Source organism: Scaptodrosophila lebanonensis, unplaced genomic scaffold, assembly GCF_003285725.1.
Source record: "Scaptodrosophila lebanonensis strain 11010-0011.00,11010-0021.00 unplaced genomic scaffold, SlebRS2 tig00001415-arrow-pilon, whole genome shotgun sequence".
NCBI lineage: Eukaryota > Metazoa > Arthropoda > Insecta > Diptera > Drosophilidae > Scaptodrosophila > Scaptodrosophila lebanonensis.
This window is the reverse complement of record NW_022060742.1, coordinates 5,977,538-6,002,456: the sequence shown is the minus strand read 5'-3', so window position 1 is coordinate 6,002,456 and position 24,919 is coordinate 5,977,538. Positions and strand designations below refer to the sequence as shown.

Below are 24,919 nucleotides of genomic sequence, written 5' to 3'. Positions count from 1 at the left end.
GCGTCGCGTCTCAGTCCCAATCCCAGTCTGCAGAGACACACACACGCACACACACACACACCTAGACACGTTCCAAGTAGCTCTCGTCTGCTCACGCCCCTGGCTGAGTCAGAGTCGGAGTCTGGGTCTGGGTCTGTGTCTGGATGTCGACGACAGTGCACCTTTAACGAGCGCGCATCCTGTCGTCTTCATTTGGGCATATTTTTTATGTCGAGGCAACGGCAAGTGTGACATTGTCACTTGGCAGTGACACCTTTTGCCCTTTCGGAGGCGCAGCGGCAGGATATTTGTGGGAGGATCTGGCTGCTTGGCAGTAGCTACTAGACGCATCCTTTGAGAAATTGTCACACATTTGTTTCACAACTCCAAAGACTTTAACGACAGCAGCAGCTTTTCTAAGTATTTTGCCTGCCTAACTGCCTGCCTGCCTGTCTGACACACATGCATATTTATATACATACTTGTAGTATGTACATATGTATACACCTAGAAGTATGTACTGCTTATGTGTGTATTTCATATGATTTGTGTGCATCTTTTTGTAGCTCATTAATCTTGTGGGTTCTCCACTGGCGATATGTTTCGTTTGAGTCCCACAAAATGGGTCAAGAAGGCAGCAAGCGATACACATGCGAAGCATATTCTAAAGAAAGTTTTTGTAGTTCATTCATAACTAGTAAGGGAAATGCTGCCTTCTTTAATTTAGTCTTACTATCAACATTTTGGGGCTCCTTAGTATTACTCTACGTGTATAAAATAAATAGATTGCACATATACTTGAAAAAGATGAAATGGAAGTAACGAATTTTCGATAATTAAAGAGAATAGTATTGAAATGGAATGATTATTGAAAGCAGTTTTATGCCAAAAAGTTTATTTGAGTATATTCTTATAAAGGTGCTGCATGTTTCTTCTTAGCTATGTAGAAAAATTCGTTTCTTTTAATATGAATATTACTATTAAATGTAATGTTTTTAATGCACATTTAGAAAAATAAAAACAATTAAAAAGTGGGATATGCTAACAAAAATGGTTAGTAAAGTATTATAATAAAAAATTAACTATTTTTATTAGGACTACGAGTATAATGAGTATCTCGTCTTATCAAATTCTATGGCTTTAATGGAATGTAGAAAAGTATCGTAATACAAGCTTAAAACATGGCAAAATAATGATACCAATGGTGCATTATTTTTAATCGGTTAGTTATAGGAAATAACTAAGTCGCTCTTGTACGATTTTATATTATAATGATTATATGGTAAAATCCTTTCACCTCAAGGCAATAGAAAAGTCCCACAAATTGTTCAAAATATACTTCCCTTTAACTACCAGTAAGTACAAAGGGTATGTTTAAACCCTTCAGAAATAATAATATGAAAATAAATTTAATTATTAAGCTATAGTCAGAGCACAGATTAATTCTATTTTGCAAGTGAACTTCGGAGAGCAGAGAATTGTTGTGTTTGTGGAATTAAAACAATTTTATTACAGTTGCTTGCCCCTCCTTTAAATACATCTGTTCGTTTGGTAATCGAAATGTTCAGATAGTCAGCATAAATTAATGAACTGTCAAAATGTTGTTGCTTGTAAAAAAAAAAAAAAAATCTCAAGGATGCCCGCAGCATGCTTGACATTCAAATAAAATGCATACCGCATAACGAAATTGTAGAGAAGTCTTATCATTATTCAATTCAGACACGGTCCATTGTTGCTAGCTATCGTGGCTGAAAAATCGCAAATGTGTCAACCCTCAGACGAAGTTACACCTCAAAATATTGGCAGCTGTTCGCACTCACTCGATGCCAACAAAAGCGAAATCGGGAAACGGCACCTTCACCAGCCCAACGAGGTAAGTGCGCCTCATACGGGGTACGGGGTGCGGAGTTCGTAGTACGCAGTAGCTGAGGCATATCAAGGTTTCACCATCAAGATTTTCCCGGCACGATAACGCACTCTGCACCGAGCACTTCCGTTGCATATGGACGCCATGCCAGCGACATGCGCCCAAAACAAAAGACCAAAACAAAGGCTAACCGCAAAGGCCGAACGATGCCGCTGCAGCCTGTCTAGTATTTTTTATGCTACGATTTTTCGTTTTCCATTTAATGAGCATGAAAAAAAAACTATCGTATGTATGTTGAATAAAATGAAATACAAAAAAAACCCTCGTACGCCAATTACGATTTATTTGTCTTGCTTTCAAGTAGGACCGTAAATAAAACCAACAAGAGTTGCCCGCCGTCGCGCCCCGGTCCAATTTGTGGAACCAATAGACCATTTCGTATCGACGCTCACTGCATTAAATACAACAATCTTTTCCATGTTTCTCGGCCTTATCACGAGCTGGCCGCTTCATTGTGTTCTGTGCATAAAATTCTCATCCAATATATTCAGAATTAGGGCCGCAGTCACACTTTGCCATTACGCGTATCTATACGAGACGAGACGAGAACTGGCGTTTTGTCACGTTTTTTATGGGTGTTCTCCCTGCTGCACAGTCTGCTTTTGATTCCTCGCCGATTAAATACACCACTTACTTGTATATCATGCATTGCATTAACAAAACCAAACCAAAGCGTAAAGGCTCGTTAAAATGTATACCGCACCGATAATATACTTTTGAGAGTGCAGGCAGCAATTTAATGCCCGCTCGACCTACCCGTTTAATTTGCCATCCATATGCTCAGCTCGTTGTTTCTTTTTTAGTAATTGGTATACAGGAAATTAGTTATTCAAAGTTTGTGCCACTAATTTATGCAGCATATAATTGTTCTGCTGGAAAATCGTTGGACGCTTGCTAGCGCATGTTTTCGTCGAATCGAAGTTCTCATTAATGTGGGCGTTATCGAAGTGAACGAAAAAAAAAAAAAAAAAAACTGGGGGAATAGAAATGCATGTACAAATATTAGATCTATGGTTTTTGTGTGTTGCACTTTGCTGTGGGGTGTGTGAGAAAGTCGAAAGCGCTGGGCGCCCTTCCAGCTACGAGTGCTAAGAAATTGGGCGGGTCGTAGTGGTTTCATGGGAAAAAGTTGTAGGTAGGTTCGTTGTTGATGAAGCAGAAACTATGAGATGTTGATAAATGGCTTATTGATAGCACAAATGTGCTAAGAAAGTTTCCTCCACCAATGCATATGCTAATACAATGTCAATACTGTTAATATCAGCCAACAACAATCCAAATATATTTGTGAGTATTTTGATTAGTCAGCTATCTCGACCATAACCCTATACCATGGACTAGCATTAACAGTTTTCTATCTTTCAATCAAACGTGGCATGCAACGCTCGACAAAAAACAAAGCATATTTATTATTTAGAAATAAATAAGCGCTCGGGGGTATTCAAAATTTATGAGAAGCCTAAGTTGTGGCAGGCATAATGAACTTTCATTAAATCACCCCTTTAAGAGCAACAACAAGAACAGCAACAACAACAACAACAGCACTTCATGTTCAACTCGTAAAAAGTTTAAAATAAATCAAAAACACAACAACGAAAATTATTCATAATATGCACGCCTATGTATGCCTGCAAAATGATTTATGATCCAAGGCGTTCTAAACGCATAAAAGTAGAACATCTAAGAAAAGAAAAAAAATACACAGCAATTAAAAATCTCCACAGCTCTCTCAAGCACATAGAAAATGCCGCAAGTCGTTAAAAGCAAGACGAAAGCAAAAACAAAATAGGTATACTCGTAGTCCACAAGTATTTATGTATAAAAACAAGCAAGTCAAAGCCGCTGATTCGAACAGGCTTTGACAATAACAAACCCGAAAGAGAACACTCATAAGTAAACGGCAATTAAAGTAACATTTAATGGTTTCACACATAATATTCCAAATATTTATTGCCACCAAAGTTGTTTCCAATAAAGGATTACCCGCAATGCCCCACACTTGACGCGGAGGAGTTTCGAACAAGAACTCGGCAGACCACCCCTAACAAATCATTTATAAGCATAATGGCTGGAGCCTCTCTTGAGCATAGGTCTGGACATAAAAGAAGCGAAGCGGTAGACGACTATGGAATGCACTATTAAAGAAACGTAGTGGTTGAAGCCATCAAACATTTTCAGAATTTATAAACACTTCTTCGAAGTATTAAACAAATATTACTGCACTATTAAATAAGGATTGTTACTTTTAAAAGAACTTACCATTTTTCAAATATACTTACAATTGAACATTAAGCTCTTTCTATTGGATTGAAAATAAAATCAAAGTTTGAAACAAAGTATGAGTTATGTTCGCCATGAAGAATTAAATTATTTGAATGAATAGCAGATGTCTTGATTTTACTGCCGACTGTAAGGCAATTTTATATGAGTTATATAAACAAATCAAATAATAAGGATTTGGTTGAAATAAATCGGATATCTACTCATAGAAAAAAAACAATCATATAACTGTTAAAAATTGTCTGAAAAAATTAAAATATAACAATTAAAATCCTGGACTTTTTGAAGTAATCGTGCCATATTCAAGTGTAAAATATAAAACTACAACAGAACTCTAAAAACACAGAACAACATAAGTGGACAGCCGGATAATGAAAAGCAAACTCCAAACTAAACAATGATATAAATAGCATGTTTTTAATTATATTTGTTACCCAATAGGCATAATAATGATATTTTAATGTTATATTGAAGTAAAGTTATATTTATTGTAATTTTTCAAGACCCTTACCTATAATATTTTGTGTTCCTAATCCCCATATTGATGGTAGTGTCGTCAACAAAATTGTAGAGAAGATATTTTCATAGTTTATATTTGTTATTCATTTCAAATTATTAACACATTTTAGTACAAATACAATAAAATGTAACGTATGTTATTTTCAAGGCTGGAGCTGGAATTGTGAACAATTCGAAGCACTCTTTGACTGCAGGGTATAATGAGAAACAAAAATTGTGGCGTTTTTCGTTGCTTGTACAAAGACACCGCAGGCTATTTTTTATGAATCGGAGCCGCCATCGCTGCCACATGGCAATGAATTGAAGTCGATTTTGAGTTTGGGTTTTGAATTATGCGTGCACATTGCGTTCTTGTTTTTTTGACTATGTTCGCTAAACAAATTGTTGTAAAAGACAGAACCATTTAACTACGTTTTTAACACTTTCAGCACCCCCGGCGAGTTTATAATGCGCCATAATGTATGAGTGGCCACGACTTTGGGGCACTCTGTTGTGGGAAAAATCAACGACGAAAATCGTCTGCAATGTTTCGGCTCAGTTCCTGGTTTTTAGTTACAACAAGTCTATCCAACTGGCTGTCTGGCTATTTGTTGCATGTCTGTGTCGATTTTTAAAAGAAAACAAATAGCATTTATTTTCGTTTAAGCAAGGGCTATAAATTAAGCAAAGCAAACAACAATAACAACAACGACGACATCTAGAAACACAACAAACAACAGCAAGTTCAGAGTGGCCGTGTAGGCAATTTATTGTTCTAGATGATGAAGCCATTAGGAATGTTGTGGGGGTGTCGACGTCCCTGAAATTGCAGTCAACAGTTATGTACAATATATATGTATTTATATGTGTGTATGCGTAAGTGCAAATGGCCATTAAAAACAATTTAGAACAGGGTTGATCCGTCGAAAATCCGGGCATAGCATTTAGAAATATTGCAAATTACTGCAAATAATTGACAAACATTAAGAGCACTTTGGGTCTTTGGTGGCTGAGAAGATTTCGGGGAAGTGAACAGCTGGCAATATTTACCAAATGCCCGAAAAATGATGCAAAACGAAAGAAATTTGTGAGCCATTGTCGATGCCAAACAATTTGACAATCAACGCAAAAAAGAAAGCATTTCTGAGCGTTGCACAAAAGCTTTCTCTTTAATGAAATTACGTGGTTTTCGCCAGGGTAGCAAGGTAAGATGAGAGACTGCCTCAAGGGTTGCCCCCTAGGTTTGCCGGCAATTGCACTTGATTTATGCGCGCACTTAAGTGTCGTGAAAATGCCTTTCATTGATATATTAAACGCAGCAGAAATTCAATTTTCGCAACTGTTTCCAATACCCATAATGGCAAGGGAGCTGTGAGGAAGGGTGCGGGTGCGAGTCCGGGTCCGGGTGAGGGCGTTTGTTGCCGCCCTTGAGTACGCTGCCAATGTTAGAAATTGAACATTTGTTAAAGCGACTTATTAATGTCATAATCTAATTATAAATAACAGATCAGCTCAGATCTTAGCATTGGCTTTGGCAGCATATTTTCGTTAAATAGGCGTTAGCTTTGATTATTTTCTTTTGTGTGGCAGTTGGTTTTGGTGGGTGGTGCTGCACTTATGAGGGAGGGCGGGACGAGCCATAAAAAATATGCCAAAACGGGCAGAGGAAGCAAATGCGGGCTATAATATTGCAATCCAGAAAACGTACCCCGTTTTTTTCTTTGAAATATTTTCGTAGCAGCTGAGACTAAACAATGGCACAGATTAACAGATTATTTGGAATATAACATAAAACATTGTTAGGCAGTTGAAACAGGGTGCCGATATTCACAAAGGCTGTTGTTTCTTTTATAAAAAAACGAAAATGTATGCCTCTATTACCGATCAAGCTGCAAAAATAGTTTCACAAGTGCATATTATTTTGAATACAACATAAAACATTGTTGGGTACTTGAAGCAAGGTGTCAATATTCACAAAGACAATGGTTTCCTTTATAAAGAAAAAACTAAAACATTATCTATCGAACTGTTATATCAAAAGTACAAACACAAGTCATTGATAACGAACATCATGACCCTAATCGTAAAGGAAAAAAAAAAAACAATTCACTAGCTGTACGCAAAGGTGGCCCGTCTCGAGTATTATTCAAACTAACATCTTTAAGAAATGCTCTATACTAACGATAATGTGATATAATTTTACAGATAATATACTCACATTTTGTGGTTCAAGCATTATTTTTAGTTACACTTTTCAAAAGATGAACACATCGTTGCGATTATAAAATTATAAAATAATATGTTATCTCCTCGATTTTGTTTATTAAAGCAGAGCTACTCTTATTTGTTACCTAACTTAATAATAATGGATGAAACGGATTTAATTATTTCTATTTCAAATACATAATTGTCAACCAACGGGCTTTCAGGATTTCAAATCAAGGCCTAGGAACTACTCGTGCCTGCAATCTAATAATTTATATTGTCTTTCTATTCTTATAGATTCTGTTTGCAATAAATTAATTCAATCTATTTGCGATTTAGAGTTTTTATAATTTTCTTTAAATACTGAAAAAAAAATTATTATATTCCAAAGACAGCTCATGGGAATCGTAGTCAGCGTCTCACGAAAATCATGAATAAACGCCAATGCCCATTGCTAACTATGATTTGTATTTCCAAAATCAGCTTGCAGCTTATTTCATGCTTTCATTTTAAATTAACGGCTTCATCTTTCAGATACAATATCGTGCTAGATTATAGTAAATGCTATTTTGTTTTCCTATTGACTGCCCGGAAGCCAAACTTTTGCTGTTTTTTCATAGCCACGCTTAAAATCGCTTCAATTAGTCGCTTAAGCTGCAACGTCCAGTCATTCAAGCCAGCCAGCCAGCCAATGCCCCGCCTTTCCCCTCTGCTTACCACTGGCTAATTAACAGCAACAAAAGCAAGCCCAGCAACTCAATTAATAAAAGCAGCAGCAGCAGCAACGACTTTTCATAAACAAACCACAAAAAGTGGCATGCGAAAGTCATAATTTCCGGAGGTGCTAATAAGTTGCAAAATAATTTTCAACGAAAATGGCGAATCAAGTAAAAGTTGCAGCAACAACAGCAACAACGACGCAAAATAAAAGACGAAAAGCCACTCGGTAAAAAAAATTGACTTCAATTAAAGTGCCATGGCTGGGTAGTTGGCGTGGCATAAACAGCAGAATGAAAAGCGCCAAATAGGAGCAAGCCTCAGAGAGAGGGAGAGGGAGAGTTGGAAAAAGGCAACCAGGATAATGATAATTATGGACACATGGAGTCGAGTCGGCCGGGTGAGGACTTGCAAAGTAACTGTATTAACATGAACTGGGCGGTGCTGCAGCGGCTACTGAAGTTGGCAGAAAGAATCCAACTCCCACCCGCGTTCCTCCTCCACGGCAAACCGTGCCAGCAACGCTGAGTAAGACTGCAAAGTTTCCTCTTTTTTTGTTTTGTTGTTTATTTTATGCTCATGCGAAAAAGTTTCGATGTCAGTGCAGCGCGTCATTGTGGGTGGGTGGCTTGGTGTGGTGTGGTGGGGTGTGGTGGGGAGCTTCGCAATAGTTGCTGCTGGAACAGCAACAACAACAACAAGTAGCACAGTTGTTGTTTCTGTTGGTGCAGTAGGCAGGACAAAAACAACAACAACAACATACATACACACATACAACGTACATACGTACATTAAACAAATACGCAAAAGGCAGTGTGCAAAAGCTACGGCAGGCAAATGAAGAAATGAAATGTGGAGCGCACGTCAATGACAGACAGACACACAAATACATATACATACATACATACATACATCATATGGTGTGTACATGAAGCTACGAGTGTGCCGTATAAAGCAGATTCTTACATACATACTTACATACTTACATATGGAAACAGACAGACGTCAATAGTACATGAAATGAAAAGTCAGAAAAACGGCGCTTGGTCAAAAATGAACGTAGACGGCGACGACGACGACGACGACATCGCTTGTCCAAAATGAATGAGCCAGCGGGAAACAGCTACAGCAACAGCAAAAGCAAAAACAACAACAACAACAGCAACGACAACGGACTTGCTCAACTTGCAGTTGATGAGCGCCAGCGCCTCAGAGAATTCCAAAATTCACCCTCATCGTTCACCCACTCGACTTGTTGACGACGGTATGGCCGTTCCGTTTCAAGTACTACAACCCTCAATCGTCTCGTCTCATCAGAACTTCTCTCACTCAGTGCTCGCCCGCCGGCCCGCCGGCCCGCCATACAAATTTATAGTTTATTTCTGTTACTTTTATTTCTCTCAGTGTAGTAATTTTTCTCATTTCGCTTTTTGTTGAGTGGTTTTCTTCTATTTTTCAACGTAGCGTTGTAGCTCACTCTGTTTGTTGTTGTTGTTTGTATTTGTGTGTGTGTGTGTTTGAGTGTTTGTGTGTTTGTGTGTGCGCCGGTTTTTCTTCATTTGCCTGTGTGTTGTGCTCAAAACATTCACACACATACACACACACATGCAAACTGAAAATGAACTAGCGGTAAATGCTGCGGCAGCGTTGCATGAACAAATGCCGGCTGCCTGCCTTTGCCTCTTCACCGCCCGCTCTCACCCTCTCTCACTTTGTACACCTCTCTCTCTTCACCTATCACTACCACACTCCATGAAATTTGTATCTCTGCCTCTGCCCGTCGCTGCCGCTGCCGTCGTTGCCGTCGTCGTCGCCGTCTCTCATTCCCATCGTTGAGCTCATTTTCCGTTGTATTTTTTCGAATGCATTCAGTTGTGGCCCATCATTCCCTTTGCGTACGTCGCGCTGATCGCTCGCAACGCTCTCCGGTTCGTTCGCCAAGTTCCGTTATTTCACTCGTCGACGACTAGCAGTTTATTGAACACTTCAAATATTTTCGAACAAACAAAACAACGCAATAAGTTCTGTTTTGCACTACTATTGTGAATTGAATCGCGCTGAAAACTTTGTGCGTGGAAACTACACGCCGTGTGCTTTATTGTGTTTATTGTGAGGGGGCTACTAGAGGAAGAACTTTAAAATGGGTCGTCTGTTTCAATACAATCGCTTCGGTGCTACGGACAGTGCCAATAAACGCAAAAAGGATACACAGAATAAAACCAATAGCAAGGCAAAATTGGTAAGTTCTCTTGAATATGGCAATGGACGAATATTGACTACTGACGAAGAGTTCCATGAACTTTACGAGCATACGTAAATAATGTACAACCTGTGGAATACCATGGGAATGCATACTGCTTGCTACAAAGTAACTGTAAAGTGATCTGAAGGCAAACACTTGCAACCCCATATTAGATATCCTTACTGAGCTTAGCTTTGAAGAGCAAACGCGACTATATACACTTTAGACTGATTCTTCTTTAGGATGGATTCTTTAGTGTTAAACTTTTTATGGGATTTCAAGTGAAGGATTAAATGTATATAAGTCAACTATTATTTTTCTAATGATTTGTCTCCTAGAGAATCAAGTTCGATATACATATGTACAAATATATTTAAATCTATTTATATATTTTTATGTACATTTCTACATTCTACGATAAAAAGATGAAATGTTACATTTATACAAAAATACATACATATATGTACATTTTGAATACATTTTTTTATAAATCCATTTTATAATTCAAAATAAATGTAATATTTTATGTAGATCTAATGTATGATGTCCCCTCTATAGCTAACATCGATCAGACTAATTTAGAACATTCAGATAAAATGTACATTTATAATTTAGGAGGAATCCTTTCAAAGTAAATATAAATATTACATGCCGTGTTTTTCGTTTTCTTGATCTTCGTATAATCTTCGTCTTAAGACTACATTTTCTATCGATGCTAGAGGGGGAACATTTATCCAATTTGTATTCATCCCTTTTCCACCTTAGTACAATACCTTGTAGTTATCCTAATTGTCAGTATGTTTAATGCTCAGATGCACGTTTTGTTCAAAAAGTCTCCATCCCCGACTTTGCACTACAAATGCAAGTGCATCCAAAACAAAGCAACCACAAGCGTTTTCGGAGAGACACGAAAATCCAACATAAATCCCACGTTGAAAACTACAACTACAACAACAACAACAGCAAGTACGAGAGCCAACAGCGACGGGGACACGCACAGCCCACTAGAACAGCCCACCGTGCTTTTGCCGCCAAACAAAATTCCAAACACGAACGGCAACAATTAAAATGATTTAGTGTTATAGATACACCCAGGCGTCGACTACCACAACAACAACAGCAACAACAACCGCAATGACAATGACAACAATAACAAAAACAACAACAACGACGACAACGGCACGCATAATAAAGTCGACTGTCGGCGTAAATCAGCTGAACACTAAATCACATAATCAAATAAATATGATTTACATAAAAATTAAATCAAAATGCTAAGCGCTAGACTAACAGAGCGACACAGATTTTACAAATCAAATATCGTAAATGTGCTCAGATTTTTATATGTATATAAATACATATGTATATATATACATATGTATATATATACATATGTATATATATACGTATGTACATACGTGTATGTCAGCAAACAAACACAGTGCTCTTTTGGAAACATATGTACGATATGTTTGGTGCCACACTTAGAGATAATGATTGATTGGGACTAATGGGCATATTTACATGCGATGCCTGATAACGCGCTAACTAGGCTTTATCGCCATATGGCGGCGACGTCGCCCAGCTATTAGCTATAGACGCGCCTAAGCAAACACACGATATCAGCGATCAAGACAACTGAGTCTCGGACGATGACTGCCAATGCTGATTAGTCCCAATGTCTTAATTAAGCAGCGCTACCTGAATTTTGAAAGCGGCTTAACGACCCAACCACGCTCAGACTTTTCCCTAATCCCTTTTGTCAACTTGACTCCACCCGAAGCGATGTTTTGCTTATGAAAATATTTTGATAAGACCAGCAACGCCTGACGAAATGCATTCAAGAAGCAGAAGAATAAGTTTCCAATTTCAAATCGCTGACTACAAGTACTATATATGCATTTTTTTGAGCACTACTATATTGCTGCTATTGTTGTTGTTGCTGCTGTTGTCATTTGCTGACTACTGCTCGTCATTTTTCATAAGAACTGACACCCTCTCATCTGCTTTATCGCATTTCGCTTGCTGTGATTCTATTGTCTGTCTACTTGCCCCTTTTTGTTTTGATCTATGAACATTTTCCATGGCATGTGGGTATGTTGTAGGTGTTTTTCTTTTTATTCTGCTCATCTGCTGCGTTCCCAAAAGGATTGTCATTGCATGTTGTAGGTGTGTCTGCAACCCGAAGCGCAGCGGGAAATTCATTATCTGGAAAAGCAGTCGAGCCATGACAAAATAACTGCAAGTCGACAACAAATCTGAGCGATTTCCGCCATTCCTCATATGAGCCGCGCGGCAACTATTAATATCCATACATATGTATGTATATGCGTGTATGTGTGTAGTACTTGTACAATATTTTAACACCCCACAAAATATAATCACACATCGTGCGCATATATCGTTCGGCACCTAAATGTGTCTTCACTTGATTTCAACATGTCGCGCCAGCCTTTATCAAAACCGAAACGAAACGAGACGAAACCAAAGCAAACATTTATTGGCAATTCACATTGTCTGTTTAGAGTTTCCATGCGATCGATGACAAACGTTTTCAATTAGCTGTTGCCACACACACACAAACACACTTGACAGGCAAAAGATAAAAGCAACGCATGGCAGGTCAAAGATACAAAATGAGGCAGGCAGGCACTGAGGCAAGCAGCCCGGCCACATGAGGCACCGCTTGATAAGCAAACTGCAGACAAAACTAATAAAATTGTCACACAACTGTTAGACAAACTCGTAGATGGGACCACGTTGCAGTGTCTCCATCGACTCACTTGACCATATGTTGTTGCCTCCGATGCCAAGTGGCAGCACATGCTCGCATATTGCTCGCCCGTCAACGGCAAAAGATTAAAATCTAAAACAATTAAGCAAAGATAAACACTTTTTTCGCCTTGTTTCTGGCCTGGCCGCACAGAGAGAAAAAGAGAAAACACCAATTTGCCAACAAATTGTAACAGACAGACAGGGATAATTGCTTAAAAGGGTTTCCCAACAGCTATTTCCTGCCAAAGTTATTTACTTGATCAGCACAATTCATATTGTTTGTTCTATTTTTGATCGATTTTTCTACCCCACCTTTTAAGTAGTTTCATTTCGATTTCGTAATTATTTCTCTTGTCGTTCTATGTTAACCAAATCAATGAATAATCTTAATCCCTAATTAGTGTCTCGAACGCAATTCTCTCTTCTTTTAACAGATCTGCTTATTAAAGAAATCGTTGTAATAATATACTAGACTATGCACAGAAATCTACTACTGGTCCTAATCTACTGTTGCTCTAATTGTATCTTGCAGTTGAATTTGCTGCTATTTTACCTTGAAGTTTAGTTCTAAGTCTAGCGTAATAATGCTATCATGTCCGTTTTGAGGTTTAGAAAAAACATTGAAAATTGTGCAGCATTTTAAGACAACACAACCGTTGAGAAATCAGAATCTAGAAACTACCAAATGAGAGTGATTTCGCAGTTATTACGGATTCTTATGCTAGATAGATAGGCACAAATGATTACTACTTTTCGGAAAAGGGTATGTTTGCCAAAAAGCAACACAGTGCTTGTGAAAATATCATTTCATTATTATTTATCTTTTTCTAGTTTTGTAATTCTATTTATTTAGGGAAATAGTTAACTCATCAGCAAATTTAAAATAAGTTAGTCTCTTCATTTAAGAAGCAAATATTTCATAACAGTACTTGCGAAAAACTGGAAAAATTTTAGAACATTGAATTCACAGACGAATTGTTCGACTAGATATTTCAATTATACTGATACCTTACCATAACGATATCGAAACCCAGGCATTTATAAAGAAAACCCTTTTCAAACTGTGTTTGCTTAGTGGGAGTGTGTCCTGTAGATGGGAACAAAGGCGGCCTCTGTTCCGCTGACAGTTGAAAACTGTTGGCGGCTTCGTTGAGTGTCATGATGACGTGTGCTGGCATGCCATGCCACGCTCTGACGCCGCCAACGTTGCACGATGCGCGGTGCACGTTGCAAGTTGCAATCGTCGATGCATTCAGTGCAGTTTTAATGATGGGGCTGTTTGTTGGTGGTGCTGCCTTAAGTGGCTGCCGCCTTCAAAGCGCACGATCGTCTCATAATTTCTTTGAGTAGTTTTCTAATTTTAACAAGCTGTGCGCGGCACGTTGGCGATTAGCAGCAATGAGCGGGCATTTAAATCTTCTGGTATTTTAATGCACTTTGAAAAATTTCAGAACAGCCGCCTAGAGTTTTCAAGGGCAATGATTAATTGTGCGGGGGTCCCAAACCCTGCCCCATGTTCGATGCTCGTTCTACACATGTAAGATACACATGTAAAGATATTTCTGTAGCATAAAATCTTTGATTTCTAATGCCCCCGCCTCGCACACAACAAAATTAATTGCGCGCCTTAAAAGTGCATTTAATTTGAATTTATAGACAACACATCTAAAACAAAACGAAAGACAGAAAGGGAAATTTAAAGTAAAGTGTAAGTAGGCATTAAAGTAAAGTGCAGTCTGGCTATGGCCAGCCTCGTCTGCTTTGGAAAATTTATGAGCACTCACAGAGGCAAACAGGCGATGGTTGCATGCATTTTCCGCACCACTGTGGAAATTGATGAGCATAATTAAATGGCTAGCGACGGCTATATACAAGTACTTGTATGTATGTGTGTATATCTATCTGTCCATCTGGCTGCTTGTTTTGTTTATCTGTCGGTTGCGCATTGCATGCATTGTTGTAATTTATGCTCCATATTGCAAGTTGCAACCACAACGGGAACAACAACACAACGGCAGCCCCATCGTTTAAATAGCAGCAACAATGGCAAGGCGACGTACAAAACAATTTCACTTATTTTTATGCCGTCTGCCGCTCACTGTGGCGACGCCAACCATGTTGATGATGGCGATGGCGATGGCGTTGACGTTGACGACGGCGGTCCAAACATTGTTATTTTTACGCTCGACTCAATATAAATTTTGTGGTTCTCTTCTTATATGTTTATATGCATGAAGTATATTTTTTTCATCTTCCTTGGCATGCCCAGCCACGAAAATGTAATGCAAATAGGTATGTACGCGTATGCAAAAAAGCTTTCAGCCCGACCCTCCTCCAGCCATCCGCCTGTCTGCCTAGGCTACAAATAGTTTGGTTTAGTTTAGTCTGGTGGTCTAGCCATCAACGTTAGACACCAACAGCCAACATCATTGTTATCAGCTCAACATGTGTGTAACAGTTTAGTGACTGGGAGGGGGTGGCGGTTGTATATGGAGCTGTTGAGCTGTTTGAGCCTCGTATGGCTTCCACACAAGGATTTGTGTGCATTAGACAATAGCCAGCACCGGCCACACACATTGCAAAACTATGCCCTCAAAACATAAAACTAAAAGTTGCCAGTCAGTATGAAGTCTCCCTCCTTTCTCTCGTTTTTTTTTTTTTAAATACTGCAAAGTTTCTGAATGTAAAACAAGTCAGTTAAACTTCAGAGACACGGCAAAATAGTAAGCACTGCAACTAAATTCTACCAGCAACTAAAGCTTCGTCTTCTCTGACACATGTGGAGACTTTAAGGACAGCATTTAACTTAACTAACAGCATGATACTAAATGAAAATTCATTTGTAAGAAAGTACTCGTATATAATTGCTTTTACTGTTGAAGAACAGTTTAAGCCAGCGGGATAAACTTATGGAATTTTTTGAAAAAATAAAACTGCACTAAACTGTGTTATAACTTCAGAAAAAATGTAGCAATTATTGCAATTCAACCAACATACATTTAAAATCATTTTCATTTGTTTTTTAATTCAATCATTCAAACATTTTGTTAATCTGTGAATAACTTAGTAGCTACTTTTGAATACATTTTAATTCTTTATTTAACGATAAACAATGCTTTTGTTGTCACAAAAACAATACAAAAAGAACCTTTAATGCAAAATACCTGAAAAGTCTATTCAATTAAAATAATATTTAATAACGAATCTGACTCGATGAACGCATTTTATTTGCTCAAATAAAAAGTGGAGAATTCCAGACCAAATGGGAGAAGGTTTACTAATCAGCTCAGCTACTTAATTTAATGATTTAAGTAAGAAAAGGAAGAGTTCGATTGAGTGTAGGTGACAAGAGTCGTCTTAGTTTGAACATAACACCCGGAAGGGAGTAATCAGCTGTGCATGTGGGCTGAATAGGCAAACTATTACTTTTTGGTTTTATTTTCGGACCACCAAATACAATTAATTATGATTACTCATTTAAAAATAAACATAAAATTTATATAAACTCCTTATTACTTTTAAATAGCCTTTTCGATACACTGGCAAGAGCTAATTGCTTAACATTTATTTCTGTACTTTCTCAGCGCTATCTTTCATATCCAATTCCCAACCCTTATCTCTTACCAAAATATCTTCCCACATTGCTCTGCATTGAAAATTGTATTTAAGCCCACACCTCCCATAACCATTTGGTCTATTTCCGAACATAAAACTAGATGTTCATAGAGGCGCGCACAGAAAAAATAAAACTAAACACATAAAATGCAATTAAATTTTTTACTACTTTAATTTGCATTTAATAAACTCATCAAAAACTTTTTAAAACAACATTTGAAACAACTCAATTCGTTTCACATCGATATTCTGTGGCCAACCTAATTTTTTACACCTATAAAAATGCCACAAAAATATATATGCCCATGGATAACCCCACAAAGATTTCAACTGTGTGTAAAAATCAACAGGCAACGGTGATAAAAACAATGCCACATGTGTCTAAACAAAGGATTCCAGCGAATGCGACGTGCGCTAATTGCAATAAAAGACATGAGTTATAAAAATACATATCTACTATAAGCTCAGCTGACGACCCGACATATACTATACTTGTAAATGCTGGCCGGCCACATAAAACTAAATTAGTGGAAAAAAGTCTAAAAATTATTTTTACGAGCTAACCGAAACTTGCCTCAAGGTAGAGAGGAGGTGGAGAAGAAACCCCAAATGCAACAGAAATGACTTCATAAATTTCCAAAGTAGACAACGGCACGCGTTTTGGAAAATGTCATAAACTAGATACATGGAAATCTGTATCTGACAGCTTGAAAGCCAAACACGTGTGGATCGAACGAATGGAAGGAAGAAAGAAGAAAAAACTGTTCTCGCTTGCAACATAAAGCTGTCAAATTAGCTGGAAAAAAGGAAAGAATTTGAAAATATCTTGGAAGATATTTAAATTGCTACAAGAAATGGTTCTAATAGCTTATGACGTGCATATTACTTATACGCCACATTGACTGCTAATTTTGGAATGGTAGCAACATTTTTCAAATGCCAACATCGCCACATTTGTTTCGACTATGAAAAGGGAGGGGGAATTTCAGCTGCACGTAATCCTTTTGACTTTCGTAGCTATTGTTCTGGTTGCTGTTTTGCCAGCACATCTGTTTTGGCAATTGCCCAATTTGGGACCCCGCCCAGCAGTTTCTATACCCTCTCTACCAAAACGATAAAAGGACGTATTCAAATTGTGACTACACTTGTAACCAAATGCAAAAGCTGTGCATCTGATTTAATGGATTTAAAATTATTTTTGTTAGTCTGATGGACTGTTTGAATGTATGAACGTCGCGTTCTCAGAGACCTGTAGAGAAAAAGTCACCAAAAACACGATGAGCATTGCTTTGAACTTACTGAAGATGAAGTAACAAACAATTAAAATTCAGCAGTTTCTGGAACTAGACTCCCAAACCATTTCTTATAAACACTTTCAGCAAATATGTTCACCACAAGTTATTTACAAATATCAGAACTGAGTTCTGTTGAGTACATATTCTAGATTAGTTTAAAGTGTACTCCCTAGTCGAGATCTCATTATTATTTTGCAATTTCAAAACCACCAATGATGATACTAAATGCTGCAATTCGGCGTTTTGGATTAGTTGGGTTGTTTCAATCAGGGTTCGGGGTTGTTTTGCGGCGAGCCCTCAAACAGCTGCTTGATTTTTCCCAGCCTTCTCCCAAAAATTGTGAGCATATGTCGGATACCACCACAAGCAGAGCATCCCATCTGATGTTTTTTGATTTTCAAGTGGCGCTGCCATCGCTTTATTATGAAAATGTTCGTTGAAGATGTGCAAAGCAATATTTCAATAAATGCATCAAGCCCAAGAAAATATATACATACAAGTAGTAGAAAGAGAAACGTACAACTCATCCCACTTCAACTAATTTTCAGTCGACGGCTATTAAATGTACAATAAATGAAAAGTAACAACTGTTTTTGTGGCTCGCTGGGCAGCGCGACGAGGGCCAAGGCAGAGTGAGGGTCGGCTAGGGAGTAAAGGCAAAGGTGTTCTTTGTTATTATATGCATCAGCTGCAGCACCAAAAGGTGCTTGAGAAGGTAGGGCAGAGGCATTAGAGATGCGTCAGGTAGGCAGTCGTTTTTATGATAACCACTGGCCCCGGCACTTTTATTGTAACACATTTTTGATTACGAAAATATGCTAACACCTCACAGCACAAACAATGACGGCCAAAAGGAAAATAAAGGCAGACAACATAAGGGCAGCAGGCAAGAACGCGCTGCACGCTTCATCATCAATTAGAGTTACCTTTCCGCAGGGCAGGATCAGACGCTATGATTATTGCATTAGCACTCACACAGACGAATAGAAAAACGGACTGGCCCAAGCCGTTGGCCGACACCTTTTGTCCACTACTGTATGACTGTGTAGCTTTCCTCTCCGCTTTTGTTCGATTTTTTTTGTGGGTAGGTGTTGGACCCTTTGGCCCATTATCATTGAAATTACTGACGTTTCGGCCGATGTTGTGCCTTGCATAAATTAAAAATCATGTAACAAGCAGCAGCAGCGTCAACAGCAACAGCAACAACAACAACAACAATACGAGTATAGCTAGAATAGGTGCTGGGATTTAGCCAACAGACATTAAACGCTTGTTTTCCAACGATTTGAAATTACAGACGCCCGGCCTTAGCCCCAATTGTGTTTGATTTAAGCCGATAAAAGGTGCTCGCTTTAACGCTTTGCCTTGCCGCTTGGTCTTTTTTTCATTTCCAGCCTAGGCCTAGGCCTTGGCCACCAAACCACACGAACAGCAGCAACTTTCAACAGATTTATGTGAACGCTGCATGCCACATCAAAGAGTTGAATCCAAATGCGCGCCGCTTTTACACGGCTTGTTGGCTTTGAATTAATGTGTGTTGGCTAAGATAGGAAATACCGTGAACTGTATACGTATGTATGTACCTTTGTGTGTTTATTTAAACATAAACAATATTCAATTTGAATTCAATTCAGGCGAACGGGTAAAAGGAAGTGCACGCATCTACATACAAAGGCCTGCTGCACTTCCTTTTGGCCAAACAAGAGCGACTCGGTGCCTGATAATGGCGCAGGGCACGCCATTCAATCAACATCATTATGATTAAGTATTTCGCTTCAGATATATGATTATGGGTCGTCAATCCGAGCGCACAATGCAACTCAATCAAAATCAATTTGGCTTAACGCATACGAGTATCCCTTCTTTTTTATGTCTGTTGCTCACGTCCTTCTGCCTACCTGACGAAGGACGAGAGCAAACTGTGGCAGCACTTTCCCATTGATTGCTCATTATTTTGCCATTTTTATCGGCTTTCATTGTTCAAGAGTGTGTGCGTGTGTGCGTGCTGAAGTGTCATTGTAATGCTCAAGAGCTGCACACTCGAACGCACTTTTCACAGAAATTCATTGAACGCTCTTTCAAAATTGCATTCTCGATGAACAACGCAACAAGGTGGGCCGGGCCGCCCAGCATGTCAAGTTGTCGTATTTGATTTTGAGTTTGAGTTTAAGTTTTGATTGAAGTGCCAAAAGGGGGTGTTCCAAAAGGTCTAACCCATGCATAGAGCGGCAAAATACGAAATACGAAATATAATAGCAAACAAAACGAACAACATACATACATATTCATTACATTCAAATTTAAAAATGCAGCCCCAAACCGGTTTTCAATTCAATATGCTCGACAAAGTTACAAAAAACTATCAACTATTTAAATTCTACCCTTACAATCATATTCAGAAAATTAATTTAATTACACTAGACTGCAGGCATTGAAATTATTATTTATTGTGCCTTTAAGAATCGCATCTGGAGATAGAAAGCATTTGTTAAAAAAACTGAACCATAGCCCATATTATAATCCGCTGCCTACAGCGCATAATGAAGGCTTCTGATGCTTTAATCTTGCTTGGTCTGAGATTTCAAATATGCTACTGTTAGGCGAGGGTAATCTACTATAAGAAGTTTCGAATGGGGAGTGAAGTAAAACAAAAACCATCCGGCTGCTCGTTTTCTGTTTTCAATATTGCAAAATATTAGTCTTATAGCAGCCTGCGGTTGTTAATCAATAGTCGCTACCCAAATGTATTTGGACAATGAAAGACAGGCATCTCTTTATAGGCATTTACAAGTATACGAGTTTGTACGAATACCTCCCCTGTGCTCACACTCTTTCGCTTCCACTCATCAGGCATATGAATATTTTATCAGCCTCCGCAGGCAAATGAAAAGCAAATAGTGAGAACAACAGCGGCAAATTACAACAATGAGCCATGTGCTCGACAACTGGAGCACAAGCGCATTACAAGGATATCACAACAGTGACCCAAAAGCATTAAGGCATGTCCGACATTTTAGATTCCACAAACAATGACAATGGGCGGCGAAATGCGAGGTTAGGGCACACAATGAAGACCGAGCTGTGAAATAAAATGTAAGGAATATTATAATGTGTATCGGTGCGATAATGGTGTGTATGTGTGTGTTTTCGGGATGGGTAGGTGCTTGGCTTTTGTGTCCTGTAAATTGTCCAACATGATCTAACAAAACACTAAAGGTGGGTGAAAGGTTCAAGGAAATTTTAGGAGTATGTACCTGAGTTACACTTCTTCAAGTACGAGTAGTTATGGAAAGGACACTTTCTAGTTAAACTTAGCTACCTGGACATTGACTTGATTTATGTCTAGCGAGGACTGACAGTTTGGACAAATTTGCAGATCCCGTAATTCTACTGAAGACCCAAACTAACCATGCGGCGTTTTTTCATTTCTTTCTTTCTATACACAGCTACGCAATGCTGCCCTCAATTGCCCGGCCTACTCGGACATTTACAGCGAGTACAACAATGGTGCGGATGCAGCAGCAACAACAACAGCCAGCAAGAATCTCAACTTGGCCTTCAAGAAGTGTCAACAATGGAGCAACAAGCTGCAAATGTTGGATGAGAACCAACAGCCGCAGGAGCCACAAAATGCGGCCACAACACTAAGTCGCACGCACAAGGTCTACGATAGCATGAAGGACTTTCTGCGACGCAAATTGTTTGCACAGCCTGTGGCATCGACAACCATGGACCATGACAAGGCGGAGGTGCTGGGCACAGACGAGGAGGCCACTAGCGACTATGATGAGGTGAGTGTTGAGGCAAGTCGCTTCAAGAGTTCGGCATAGTTAACTAAACTCGAATTTCCTTTATTCCCTAGCATGATCTACTCGACTCTTCATACAATGCCGATGTAGAGGAGGAGTACGACGAAGAGGAGGTGGAGGACTGCAGCTGCACCTCAAGCCACTCAGCCAGCATTGAGGCCACGCCCAGACGCACTAAGTCGCCACAAAAGTCGCTGCTCTCGCTAAACTGCTGGCAATCGAGCCAGCATAGTGATACGAGCAGCAGCGAAGAACTGGCCGCCGAGGACTCCGATGCGGGCATATCAGATTGCTGTCAGCTGCTAAGTGGCAGCAGTGAACGAAGTCAGAGGAAGCAAACGAGGCTGCCTTCTCGCCAGAGTATTAGCCACAAGTCGAACGATGACGATGACGATGACACGGATACGGAGGAGTCGGAACTTTTAGACTGTGCCTGGTATCAGCCGCGCATTAGCGCCAAGGCCGCTCTGGAGCACCTCCAAGAGGCGACACCCGGCACCTTTCTGCTGCGCCGCAGCACGCCTCGAACCTTTGAGCTGTGCCTGCGCCTCGAGCGCAAAGTCAAGCAATATGCGGTGCAGAGCACACGCACCGACATGTATCGATTGAAGGGCGCCAAGAAGCAGTTTAGCACGCTGAAGGCGCTAATTACACATCATTCGGTAATGGCCGAGCAGCTGCCACTGACCCTCGACATGCCGCGGGAGAAACATGTGGTCAAGTGCTCAGCCGTGCGTTATGCCGACGATTTCGAGCCCCTCGAATCGTTACAACTGCTGGGCATACTCAAAAGTTTACAAGCCAAGAACTTTGAGGTGTAGATGGGCGACTGAAGGATATACAAATTGTTATGGGGGAGGGGATCATTTAAAGTAGAGCTTCGGATTTAACTTTGGGGTATGCGTTTATGCCAACTGCAAAGGGAACGATAGGTGAAATTATGCTTAGTTTTTTATTTTCGTACAGCTGCGTGTGAATGCTTTGTGATATAGCGTATATGCATTACAATACGCATTACATTATAGATTTCCATGTTTAAATTTACATTTAAGTGCTACAATAATATACTTCTCTTAAGTTTACAATTGTACATGTTTATGTAATCGACTCTGTAAATAGACTGTAATTTATGTGCGTTATTATATAATAAATGAACGGAAAAAAACTGAACAATGTCATCGTGCGAATGCAACCCTTGCCTTTAATTTTACATTCACTTTTGTTTAAATGCTCCACGCCTCCTTTCCCCGAGCGTCTACTCCTCTTGTTGCTGCGTAAATTCCCACTGCCATTGTATGTCCTCTTTGCGGGCATATCCTGTGCATTCCTACCCCAAGCTCGACAGCTTCACTTACATGTGATTAGCGTTTCAAGTGCTCTCATTAATTTTTCAAGTGCGGTGTGCGTTGCACACACGGAACTCAATTTTCCGGCAAATTGTTGCCACACAATGGTTTTTGTTGCTGGCAACATTTTGGATGAGCTGGTATTTAGTGAAACTTTACGAACATTCCAGAATGCTAAAAGAAAGCAATTGAATTGAAATTGCCAGGGGTAAATATATACAGATATTACAAATGGTATTACAAGCGCGATGGAAATACCTGTATGATAAAAAGTAGCTATCAGAATGATGCTAACTCTTTTGTTTCATTTCTGAAAGAGATATCCCTTTATATACGATTCAGTTGTACGTTTATCGTATATAATACATCCGAGTATGTACATATGTATATGAACAGCAACACATACATTTTTGAACTAAGAAAGGGTATTTAAAACTAGTATCATCATGAACAAAAATGGTATTCATTTAAAACAGCAAGGACTGGAAAAATTAAACTCCCACTTTGCTTCAAATTTAACATTATTAACCAATTTTTCGTTTTATCTTTAAATTTGTCAATTATTTTTTGCTCATCTTTCGATATCTGCGTTAAGATATTCCTTGCAAGGATAAAGAACTGTAAAGTGAAATTAAAAAAGCACACAAAAGTATGCAATAAATTGTAACACAACTGATGGCACATTAACATTTTCCTCCTAAAAGTATGTTACAAAATAAAGTAAAATCGCGCAGTGTTTTATTCACTCAAAATGAAGTCACCGGTTATTTTAGAAGTCGTAATTTCTATTGCCTCCAAAAAAGCACCAATCCAGAACTAATAAAACTTGTGAGTCGTCCGAAAAACTCCTGAGGTGTCAAAGAATATCAAGAGATTATCAATTATTATCAGTTCAATGAAAGGAATGTATAAAACCAAACTGATATAAATATGAAAAAGAATTGTTCTGTTGCAGTAATTAATTCTCATTACATTTTGTTGACTGTGTAAACAAAATTCCAAAAAACAACAATGAGTAATATTCGTAAAATCAAAATAAATGTTTTCATTTCCATAAAAACATTGCCGACAATTAAATTGCGAATGAACGAAACGCTGACAGTATTAATTTCGTTACAACATTAATAAAGGCATCGAAATGAACAATGATTATGGTCTGAGAGACAGGAAGTGAATGTTGATAAATATGTACAAAACGTATTATGTTCATGACAATAAATTAAATGTGCAAATAAATAAAAGATGATTGAGTTGCTCACTCCATTCAATACATTGTGCGCAACGTGCATTGTCTGATTGAGTAATTTTTGATTTAATCCGCAGATGCGTATTAAATGTTTGTTGAAGCTAAAATAGTTCTGATTTACTCTGTTTATTTAGCATCGTTAAAGAGAATGTCGTTTCATCTTTTAAAACAATAGCAGCAACATTTCGGTAAAATGCCAAAATTAAGTTTGTTTTTCTGTAAAAAGGTTATAAAAATTTTTGGAAGAACGCTTCGAGTGTCATTATCATCGCTGGCCTTCTCTGTTTTACCCCGCAAGCCATAGATGATGGTCTCCAAATGGAAGTTTATAATATTACTGCTCTCGCTCACGAGTCTACTGGTAAGTCAACATATTTTTCGCCAGAAATTTCTCATTTTCAGAGCTCAGTTTTCAGACTCAGTCGCTGGCGAAGGATTTTTACGTAGATATGGCGGACGGTAGACGAATTTATAGGAATGTTGATGCCAATGGTGTTGCCTGGGCATATGAAATGAAGACGGTTAAGGATCCTGATACAGGTAACACGAAAAGTGTCATTATTTATACCGGCCTGTGGGAAGAAGTGATGCAAAAGAGAAGCAGTAGTAATTTTCACAAAACTATCAACATTTGGACGGCACTAGCTGCTACAATGGGATTCATTATATGAACAGCTTCCCATATTATTACTATAATACATATGTATGTACCTTAGAATCTGCATACTAAGTATATGCAATAAATAGAGAACGACTGCCCATGTTATTAGTGTAAATTGTACCTTAGAAAATGTATACTAAGTACTATATGCAATAAATAGAGATGGAGAGAAACCCCAATGCAATAGCATTGAAATGAACATTTTCACTTTGGTCAACTGTCTGTAATGAGTTTAAATTCAAATGCTGTCTTAATTGCATAGCAGCCACAGCCACAGACTCACACACACACATGCACACGCACACTAATGAAGTACTTTCAGCA

General features: G+C 38.7%; 2 protein-coding genes across 4 annotated transcripts; both read left to right on the top strand.

Annotated features, from left to right (window-relative positions):
- The first annotated feature begins 9,611 nt into the window (after positions 1-9,611).
- On the top strand, positions 9,612-22,344 carry LOC115632217. Its single transcript, XM_030529275.1, has 3 exons — positions 9,612-9,845; positions 20,980-21,324; positions 21,396-22,344. Exons 1-3 carry the CDS (start codon positions 9,747-9,749, stop codon positions 22,161-22,163), a joined length of 1,212 nt encoding a protein of 403 aa, XP_030385135.1. The 5' UTR covers positions 9,612-9,746; the 3' UTR covers positions 22,164-22,344.
- Positions 22,345-24,127: 1,783 nt separating this feature from the next.
- On the top strand, positions 24,128-24,700 carry LOC115632218. 3 transcript variants are annotated; one of them, XM_030529277.1, is made up of 2 exons: positions 24,128-24,295; positions 24,351-24,700. In XM_030529277.1, exons 1-2 carry the CDS (start codon positions 24,239-24,241, stop codon positions 24,603-24,605), a joined length of 312 nt encoding a protein of 103 aa, XP_030385137.1. In that variant the 5' UTR covers positions 24,128-24,238; the 3' UTR covers positions 24,606-24,700. The 3 variants fall into 3 exon arrangements, 2 of the variants coding, with proteins under 2 accessions (XP_030385137.1, XP_030385138.1); XM_030529278.1 differs by having other exon boundaries at positions 24,337-24,700; XR_003996278.1 differs by having other exon boundaries at positions 24,258-24,295; positions 24,344-24,700.
- Positions 24,701-24,919: the final 219 nt, after the last annotated feature.